Source organism: Zootoca vivipara, chromosome 7, assembly GCF_963506605.1.
Source record: "Zootoca vivipara chromosome 7, rZooViv1.1, whole genome shotgun sequence".
Classification (NCBI taxonomy): Eukaryota; Metazoa; Chordata; class Lepidosauria; order Squamata; family Lacertidae; genus Zootoca; species Zootoca vivipara.
In genome coordinates, this window is record NC_083282.1 from 76877406 (window position 1) to 76888234 (window position 10829).

General features: G+C 48.4%; 1 protein-coding gene across 1 annotated transcript in view; it reads right to left on the minus strand.

Moving 5' to 3' along the window:
- The window catches only part of PREX1 (phosphatidylinositol-3,4,5-trisphosphate dependent Rac exchange factor 1), a 240368-nt gene extending 230840 nt beyond the window's left edge, over nt 1–9528 (minus strand). The window contains exon 1 of the mRNA XM_035122595.2: nt 9084–9528. Coding sequence (XP_034978486.2) covers nt 9084–9269 — 186 coding nt within the window. The 5' untranslated portion in view covers nt 9270–9528. The remainder of the gene's footprint in view (nt 1–9083) is intronic.
- Nucleotides 9529–10829: the final 1301 nt, after the last annotated feature.

Below are 10829 nucleotides of genomic sequence, written 5' to 3' on the forward strand. Positions count from 1 at the left end.
TGGAACCTTTTCAATCAGAAGCATCACCTATAGGGCTATGCTCAGGCTTAAGAATAAAGTTCTTCCCACACATGTTTTGTATTATAGAGGAAAGGGGCCTAAGCTGAAATCCTTATGAATGTAATATCTCCTCTCTTCTTGTAGAAATGGGGCTGACAAAGGGGTCTGCATGTACTAATCAGGGCAAAAAATGCTTAGCCAGCTTGAATGGTGGCAGAAAAATCCTTTTCTGCTTTTCCAAATGTGCTACCGTATTACAATAAAGCTTGTCTTTCTTGCCCACTCTACTTTCTATCTGGCACACCTCAAACGCAATCCATGCTGAGCCCCAGGATACATAAAACACACTTGGGTTGAGATCCTAAACATGCCTACTTGGAAGGAGATCCCACTGTAACCAAAATATCCCCTCCCAAGTAAACAGGGCAAAAATGGGGCTGTTAAGCTGCAATCCTAGCCATGCACAGCATTTTAACAATGCTTGGGAGGGGGTGTTTTAAAAAATGGTGTGGGTTTAAAAAAATTCAGTAAAATAAGCTTGAAAGTATAATTTCTATCAAGTCCTATATACTAATTGTGCACTTATTTTTATGCACTATGTATCCTTGTTGTTTTCAGTAAAAGCCACACATCCTATGTAACGTCTAATATCATCTAAGTATCTCTTTCAGCAGGGACGCGGGTGGCGCTGTGGTCTAAATCAGAGAGCCTAGGGCTTGCTGATCAGAAGGTCGGCGGTTTGAATCCCTGCGATGGGGTGAGCTCCCATTGCTCGGTCCCAGCTCCTGCCCACCTAGCAGTTCAAAAGCACATCAAAGTGCAAGTAGATAAATAGGTACCACTCCGGCGGGAAGGTAAACGGCGTTTTCGTGCGGTGCTCTGGTTCACCAGAAGCGGCTTAGTCATGCTGGCTATATGACCTGGAAGCTGTACAGTGGTACCTCGGTTTACAAACACAATTGGTTCCGGAAGTCTGTACTTAACCTGAAGCGTACTTAACCTGAAGCAAACTTTCCCATTGAAAGTAATGGAAAGTGGATTAATCCATTCCAGACGGTCCGTGGAGTACTTAAACTGAAGTGTACTTAACCTGAAGCGAACTTTCCCATTGAAAGTAATGGGGAGTGGATTAATCTGTTCCAGACAGGTCCGTGGAGTACTTAAACTGAAAATACTCAAACCGAGGCATACTTAAACCGAGGTATGACTGTATTCAGACAAACTCCCTCGGCCTATTATAGAGCAAGATGAGCGCCGCAACCCCAGAGTCGTCCGCAACTGGACCTAATGGTCAGGGGTACCTTTACCTTTATCCTTACATAGCCTAAACTGAACCATCCATGGACAAGAGAGAGGTTAACAGCAGGGCTGGGAAACCCCAATATTAGCAGATTTAAAAGAGGGCAAGGGTACAAAAAAACATTCTAGGGCATATGGAATTGAAAAACATTGAGAGAGAGAGAGAGAGAGAGAGAGAGAGAGAAATGGAATATCCAGGAAGAGAGCATGGTTGGCTAGCACCAAGAACAGGAGCACCTCCACACTGCAGCATTTTTGTTGCAGGTTCTGCTTGCACTGAGTAATATGTAATATTTTTGTTAGAACAAAAATTTCCTTTCTGACATACTGGCTAGGATTCACAGAGCCCTTCCATTCCTATAGGGAGCTTTCCTCACCCTTCCTTCCACTGCAGCCTTGCACCTGCTGAAAAGCTCCTCCAAGAGTCAGGAGACCCTCTGAAACAACAGGCAGTGCAGCTTGAGAAGACTGTAGCAGGGACGGGGTGGGGAGCAGCAGTAACCCCCTGCCTTCCCAAGAGCACCCAGAACTGCTTCTCACTCATGCATCCTTCTGTTTGGATGCCGTCCACCGAGTTGCTGAGAATTCAGCAACAGGCATTCAGTGAAACATGTCAAGGATAAAAACCACGATGCAGCCTTTCAAAACTCAAATTTTTACAGTCCAAAACACGGACCTGCTTTCTCAGCACTGTAAACTGTTTATCGTTCTGCAAATAAGCCTATCAAATATTTTGGTATTGCAAATAAAACAAAAGTGCATTTCACTGCACTGCTCAGGAAAGCATTGTGACAAGGACTGCGGCTTTCGGGGGACATTAAAAAAATTGTCCTATTCTGTAATTTCCAAGATGCTCTCTCTCCTCCAGCCCTTCCTCTCTCACTCCCCCTTTTGACCCACAGAAGTAAAATAAAGGCTGTGGAATCCTTTATACAAAGCCAAAAAAAACCAAAAAAAAAACCGGGGCCTCTGTGTGTGAGGGGGAGAACCCCCACCAAGCACAGGGGGAAAGGTCTCTAGGCCCACACAAAAGAAAACCTTTCCCTTAACTGCTCCATAACCACATGCTAGTCTTCGACGGAAAGTTCTCTCCTTAAAAAAGAAAGAAAAGAAAAATGCTCCCAGTAGCACAGTCTGATTTATAAGCAAGGCTACAGCATCAAACACAGAAGAGGATTCTTTTACATTACCACGGAAGCCCGGAAGCCCCTGCAAAGCTCTTGCCTCACTACGCATTGAATTTGGCTGTTTGCTTCTTTTAGCATTATTGAATGGTAAATATTTAACAAGGGGGCACCAGCCCAAACCACAAAATCCAGACGCACATCACCAGCATTTGCACGGAAAGCCTGCACTTCCCACAAGGATGGCAATCTTGCACGAGTAACGAAAAGCTTCCTTGCACTGTGTTCATATATGAGCTTTACATTAAGCAGTGCTTTAAAAAAAAAGTTTAGAGGTACTCTCATTTTGACTCAAGAAAACCACCATTTTATAGTTCAAATTGAGAAAAATAAATACAGTAAATGGGACAAAAGTACAAAGATTTACAAAATGTTTAGGGGTATATGTACCCCTGCGTACCCCCAGGAAAAAAAGCACTGACGTTAAGAGATTTAAACTGAGTACAATAGGACTGGAAGGAAGAATCCAGCCATGCACAAGGTTTATGTCCAACCAAGTTGTAATGTAGAATGGAGCATCGTTCCCCAACCAGCTGTCTTCCAGCCACTGAACCACGGCTCCAGCCAGCACAAGGACGGTGGGCAATGTGGCCCAACAGCATCTGAAGGGCACCTTAGTGAAGGCTTTGGTAGAGTTATTTATTACCTTTGTCTCCTAGCCTTCTTCCAAAAATGGCACCCGTGCGGTTATCACATTTTATCAACACAACCACCCTGTAATGTGGGGGTTGTGCTGAGAGACAGCAGCTGGCCTAAGAGCACCCAACAGACTTATGGCTCAGTGGAGTCTGAATCCAGGGAGCTCTATCAACGTCTGGCACTCTATATAGCTATTTGGACCTCACTGATGCTCTTGTACAGCTGCATGCAGGTATCCGGAAGCTGCTTTGAATTACAAATGGTCCTTTTCCAATGGTCCACTCTATGCTTACCAAAATACATGCCCTATGTAAATAAAACACTCAGAGATCTTGACTGGAGTGTTGCGGGGGCACACACACCCCAGTCCTGTTCCTGCACTAGTACACTCCAGGGAGTTAGCCAAGTTGGTTAGAGCATGTTGCTGATAACACCAAGGTTGCAGGTTCAATCCCCATATGGGCCAGCTGCATATTCCTGCATTGCAAGGAGTTGATCTCCTCAGGGTCCCTTCCACCTCTACAATTCCCAAAAGATGACAAGATATTGTGGGCTGTTCACAACTAGCATACCGGTACTTCTCCCACTTAAGGCAATATGGTAGCCCTCCTAAGCCAAGTTCCCTAAGAGCAGTCTGAAATCCCCCAGGTGCAGGGCATGTTTACTACTGGCATGGGTTCAATTGCAACCCCATGGAAATTTATGGGTGCCAGGCTGGCAGCCACCATTTAAAAACCTCTGCCTTAGTCCATAGTTAATTCCATTTCCACGGTGTGTGTTTCTCCTTCTTGCATACTGGGACATCACCAAGCTACAGTCAAGCAATGTAGTTGAGATCAAAGAATCATAGCACCCGAAGGGGATCCCCAAGGGTCATTTATTCCAACCCTCGGTGAATAGACGTTCCATTGTGGAGACCATAACCTAGGTTTAAGATGAACCATTCGGGCTGCAGGTGGAGCCTCACAGGAATGGATGCTAAGGTGAGATGTTGAGAGCAGAAACCAGCACAACAGTACTTGTCTGTGAAACTGTTCTGCGTGCGCATCATTATGCATAAACCCACTTGCCACAGGAGCTGGTCCTCTGCATGTAGAGTTAGCAAGTTATCAGTACAACAACCAAGACACTGATTTCTGACACGGTCGTTCTACATGTGAATCAGCCGGCTCATGTAGTAAGTGTGGCATTATTATATATCCATAAGAATACCTACGCAGGTACATAGGAACTTTCTTTATACCATATCAGACCATTGCTCCATGTAGTTCAGTACTGTTGACCCAATAAATATCCAGGTTATTTAACAACTCTCTCCTGAGACGTTCTAGCATGCACACGCACACAGATGAACATGAGAAGCATCCTCTTAGTTAGAGGAATGATCCTACAAGTATTATCAAACTGTGACATGTCAAAGTTAAATGTGCTCAGCTCATTCCTGGCAAACAACCAATAGCCAGTAGCCTAGCCTGTGGATGACAAAAACCACTCAATACTTGGGACAGAAAAACTTGGGTTTGGTTTGTCTGGGGTGGGACAGCAGTCTTGATGGTTGAGCGACATGCGCTTTTTATAGCAGCACATACCACAGAAACAGAACTTCAAGAACACAAAGCCAGCAGCCTCTGTAATTGGGAGGTTTGGAAGATTACATACTCTGTGTGTGTGTGTGTGTGTGTGTGTGTGTGAGAGAGAGAGAGAGAGAGAGAGAGAGAGAGAGGGAGAGGGAAGGACTGAAGTTGGTGTCAGCCCTTAAAGCAACTATAAATTTTCCAATCAACTGTTATGTCAGTGAGTTCGTGGTGGTGGGGACAGAGAGGAAGAAAATCCTTTTCTGCACAGTAACCCTCAGCAGACGTGGTCTTACAAACAATCTGAGGAAAACAGAAGGGGCTACTTAAGGGGCAACTTCATCCAATATCAAATGCATTACTCTTTCCCTGTTAGTGCACATGTGTGAATGGCATTAATGCAGTTTTAAATGTACTGGCCCCATTTCTAAATTGACTGAGGCCATAAAGCAAAAGTAGGAACTTGTGGCCCTCCAGATGTTGGTAGGAATACAACTCCCAACATTCCTGGCCATTTTCCATGCTGGCTGGGTCTGATGGGAGTTGGGATCCCAACAACCCCACCCCTACCAAGCAAGAAGGTGGACTTACAACTGCTTTTCAGCCTTCCTGCGATGTTGTTTTCTATTTCCTTCATAGTGTGCCATGACCTTATTTCTCTTCAATGACCACAGCCACCTAGCAAGGCTATTTTCTCCACCACCCTACCAAGACCAGCTCAAGACATTTTGCAGCCTGAAGCAAAGGGCATATCATGTCCACTGTTCCCTGTACAAAAGCTGACTGGTCTGGCAGTTGAATGTTACCTGAACATTGGGAATGGGTTATGGTAGCATCCTCCGCTACATCCAAGGGTGAGGGTTAGCTCAGAGAGTGCAGACCAGGCTGTGGCTGACACACATGGTCCTGTCTTCCAGATGTCAAAGAAATAAACAACTATCGGACTTTTAAAAGACATCTGAAGGCAGCCCTGTTTAGGGAAGCTTTTAATATTTGATGAATCGTTGTATTTTAATATTCTGCTGGAAGCCACCCAGAGTGGCTGGGGAACCCAGCCAGATGGGTGGGTTATAAATAAATTATTGTTATTATTATCATTGTTATTATTATTATCATCATCATCATTATTATTATTCTCCACCCTGAGTCAGCTACCTCACTCTGACTAACGAAAGGGCAGGCCCTGTATTGCTTGTGTATTGCATGTGCAATGCATGTGTATAAGAAAGGACGGTACTATGACCAGGTATACTTATTAATAGTTTAATATGTACACATATTAATTTTTAAAGTAATACCCTAATGCACTTATAAAATCGGCATGCCTTTCCCTACCACCAGGCTGTCAGTTTCACTGAGACATGAGAAAGTTGTTGGGAAATTAAATGGATTGTGGCAAGCAGGTAATGCTGAAAATACATTGCCAGGGTGGCACCAAGCGTATCATGATGTGATAGTATCTACGTCTTGTCACAGGGCACGATCCATGGTAGACAAGTGAGGAAGTAGTGTCTTCAGACTACTAGCTAGTAAAGGTGTGTAGTGACATTTTAGGGCACCGATGGGGGATCTATGGCCTTTCAGATGTTGCTGGACTACAACACCCATCATCCCTGACCACTGGCTATGCTGGCTGGGACTGATGGGAGTTGGAGTCCAACGACAGCTAGAGGGCCACAGATCCCCATCTCTGTTTTAAGGAGTGAAAAGCAGAACTTGTGAACAATGGTTATACGCATTACCTGAAGCAAGAACAGTCTGCAATGATCACTAAAGAACTCTGTAAAGAAGTACCAGTGGCTGAATTTACTTTTCTCCTCCTCTTTCCTACTCCCTTTTCCTTTCATGTCATGCTTTTTAGACTATCAGCCTGAGGGCAGGGACTGTCTTATTATTTTGCATGCCCCTCTGGTAAATTTTATTATCATTATTATTGCTGAAAAGCAGAGTAAAAATGCTTCCAATAAACAATAACCCTCTAAAAGATGCATATTTCCTGATGTTACTTAAGTCCGTTGATTTCAGTGGGTGTACCTCGAGTATGTTGCATGTAACCCAGAATATTTTATATCTACCCCACAGCATTGCAGTGAAAAGATTGAAAACAAAACAATGGGATACAAAACACTTAAGTTTAAAAATTAAACATATATCAATACAATTGACAAAAGCCTTGGCAGAATAAACAAATCTTAACCATCTGGTTGCAAGAAACAGTGCCAACCAAAGTTCCCAGCAGAGGGAATGGTAGTGCCACTACTGAGCAGGCCCTGTTCCCTGGCACCAATCAGCTTCAGTGGTACTTCTAGCCCAGGCAAATTCATATGGAAATACCGGTATGTAGTTCTTCAAATACACTGGGTTCTAAGGCACCCAAGGATGGGGAATCTCAGGGCATTCAGATTTCTTGAAGTGCCACTCCCATCAGGCCCAGGATGCCCAAAGATCAGGGATTATGGGAGTTGCGATATCTGGAAGGTCACAGAGTCTGGAAGGTCACAGGGTCTCCATCCCTAGACCAAAAATTAGCACTTAAAATGAAACAAATGGGTAACAAATGCAACTGATCCAAATCAGTGCAATCTGGTCAAACTGCCAAGCCTCGTTGAGGTTGAATTCTGGCAGCCAAATCTTGCACAGCTTTAAAGTTTCCCAACTGTGTTTAAAGGCAACCCTACGTAGAAAACAATACAATTGTCTTATCTAGATGTAGCCATTGTGCATAAACACACCAGCGTACTGACTCTTCAAGCCTGAACAGCGTGTGATGTCAGTGCAGAATGGGCATGATGCACTCACGGAAAAGCTATCCCAGCCCATGCAAAGAAAGCTAGCACAACTGCGGATGTTTGCAGGCAATGCTCACAATCAACTGTTCCTTCTCAGAGCTTTGGAACAGTGGGAGGATAGTGTTAGCCACAAAGGGGTTGTGTTTTGTGCAAAGGGAGAAGTGTGGTGCAATGCTAATGAGTTCCAAGTGCCATGGCAGCAAAATAAATGAGAACTACCCAGATGGGAAAGTCATTTCCTGAAACTTTTTCAATTTGCATGGGGAAACTAATTACCCTCACATGGGTGGACAGCCTCCCAAGGCAATCACATATCTATATTTACTATTATGAAGCAATAGATACATGATCTGAGGGAGAAACCACACTTAAGCAAGGAAGGCTGCTGGAAGCCAGGTTGCAAGAGTGAGAAGAAAAATTAACTTTCAAATTAAAAGCAAAAGGGCCTCAGAGACCCAATTATTGTCTGGGGGGGGGGGGGGATACAGAAGATGCAAAGTATAAAGCGCACACAACATCCTATTCAACATCTTCCAAGTGAATGATGTCAATAGAAGCTTCAAAAAACAACAGCCACCCTTAGGCTTAAGCTTAAGACAGGAAGTAATTTTATCACTTTGTTCTTTTAAAAAAATTAATCGTACTAGTACTAGGTCACTGTTGTTTGCAAAGGGCTCCCTCTTTTGCCAGCTCAGGCACCTTATGAACTATCTGAGGAGCGATCATCTGTGTAAACATCTTGAAAGCCTTTGGATATTGAAAGGGAGGATTTAAAAACCACACCAAGAGCCTGCCAACATGGCTCAGTTTTCCCAGCATGGGCTGTTGCCACTAGTCAACCACCGGGAAGCCCACGGCTAGCAAGCAACCACCTCAATTCCAAAGAGCGTCTCCTGCACGTTCTGGAAACCCGCGGGACGGAAGCGCTCTCCTGTCTTTGACAAGCTCAGCTTGCAAAAAACATCCACTCGTTTTCCACTAGCGCAGGAAGGCTCCGCTGCGTCCTCTGGTTGCATGCCGGTATCCACCACAGTTCCCAACACTCAGCTCCTTCTCAAAACAGAACATGCAACCCCATCTCAGTGCGCAAGAGCGGTGGGGCATACATACGGTACTGCCTTCGGGCAATGTGACTGTCCAAGGCACGGCACACACACACCCAACACACCAATCCAGAGCTGGGTTTCACCCCTCCGCGCGCGCCTGAACCCACTACCCCCACCTCCAAGCCGCCGGTGTACAGGATGGGGCCAACACTGAACACTCCCAATTCCTTTGGGGGGCCACCAATCCCTTCTGCCCACCCAGAGGGAGTTGATCCTCCAACTCGCGAGGCAGCAACGCGAGGCAGCAACTCAACCCTCCGAAGTTCCAATCCTCACCCGAGACCCCTCTCAAGTCTGTCCGCGCCGTGCGCAGCCCAGCTTCACGCAGGGTGGAAACGACCCTTTCCACGACCTAACCGTCCGGTTTGGCTCGAGCGCGTCCACGGCGCGCCGCAGTCGCTCAGCTGACCCTCGTCCTCACGCCCCTCGGCGCGACCTTTCCTCTGCCCCTGATGCCCCCCTCCCGCCCTTGCCCGCGCTCGTGCCACTCACCGACTGCAAGAAGCGCAGGGTGCACACGTAGTCCCTCTCCGTGCCCAGGATCTCGTTGAGGACGCAGAGCCGAAGGCGCAGCTGCCGGTCCGTATCCTTGGCAGGCTCCGAGGGTGCCGCGCCGGGGCCGGGGGCCGCCGCTACCGGGGCCGCTGCCGCGGGGGCCGCTGCCGGCTGCGCTTCCATGGCGGGGTGGCTGCCTCCTCGCCTGCCTGCCCGATTGACTTGACTGACTTTCCGAGCCGGCTGCTGCCCCCTGCACAACACGCTCTCCTCACGCTCGGCGCCCGGCTCAGGCGCCCTCCATCCCCGAGGTACGCGAAACGCACGGCAAGGCGAGGACTTCCCCAGCCCGCCTCCTACGAGCTCCCACTGGCAGCCGGAGCGCCGCTCAGGGACATGCCGAGGACAGCGGCGGCGACAAGCGCAGCGCAGCGCCAGGGGCACTGAATTGAGCGAGAGCAGGGAAGGGAAGTCCCGGCGCCCGAGAGGGAGGGGGAGAGCGCGAGGACTGGGGGCGTGGCGAGGGCAGCCAGCGGGAGGGGGTGGGGGGTCGCGCGGCCAGGCGACGCCGGCCCCCGAGGCGAGGGCGGCGCTCCGAGGCAGGAGGCGGGGCGGGGCGCCTTGGCGGGACAAGCCCAAGTGCAAAAACAGGAGTTCGGAGACTGCGGCAGGCGGCGAGGGAGAAACAAAGGCAGCGAGGAAGACTCCCGAGCGTGGCCTGCGCGCGTCACCCGGAGCTGCTTTGCGCGCAGCCAGCCCGTTTCCAAATCCCTGCGTGAACTTAGGCTTTGATCAAGCGCCCTGTTGCTGCTCCGGCGTCGCGGCTCTCGCCACCTCGGGGAAACGGCTGCTGGATGCAACCTGTCGGGGAGAGATTCCCACATCCACCCCACCCCCGATTGAGCTCGTGCGCGCTTGTTTTGTTGGGTTTTGTTTGTTTCTGCCCACGCATCGTGAGAAGCAGCGCTTGCTCCTGCAGCAGAATCCCATTGTGCGCAGCGAAAAAAACAGCCTGGCTTGCTGCACGCGGTGGGGGAAAAGCCCTTCCCGACAGGGGTGTTCCCACGGGTGGGTGTGCGCAAGCGGCGGAATTGTACGCCAGCCAGCGATGGTGTGTGCCAAGAACTCGCTACGCAGAAATAATATTCCTGGAGGTGCTCCCAGGTGGAGTTTGTTATTGCTTTACAAAGTCAGGCGTAGCGATTCAGCACATCAAAGAGATATTTTCTTATGGCTGGTAGAAGGGGTTGGGAGATGGAGTCTCCAGCACCATTGTCATAAGACGGTGCTGGAGTCTGACTACAACTCCCATCACCCCCTGCCCTTGGCGGTGGTGGTTGGGGCTGATGGGAGTTGGAGTCCAACAGCGAATACTTCGCGCATAGTTGAGCTTGCTTTCACTGGGGGCAGTGATGTCCACCAACTTAAATGACTTTAGAAGAGGATTGGGCAATGGCTACTGGCCATGACAGTGAGGCTCTGCCTCACTTCTGAATACCGTACCAGTTGCTGGGAGCCACAGGAGGCAGTGCTCTTGTGCTCAGGTCCTATGCAGGTGGGGGGCATCTGGGTGGCCACTGTGAGAACAGGATGCTGGTCTAGGTGGGCCATTGGCCTGATCCAGCAGGCTCTTCCTAGGTTCTTAACAACTGGAAGGCCACAGGTTCCCCATTAAGGGCCCCACCAAGCGTGAGCCAGCGCCGCTATCAAGCTTCTTGCTTTGCCAGACACGTTAGAGGCAGC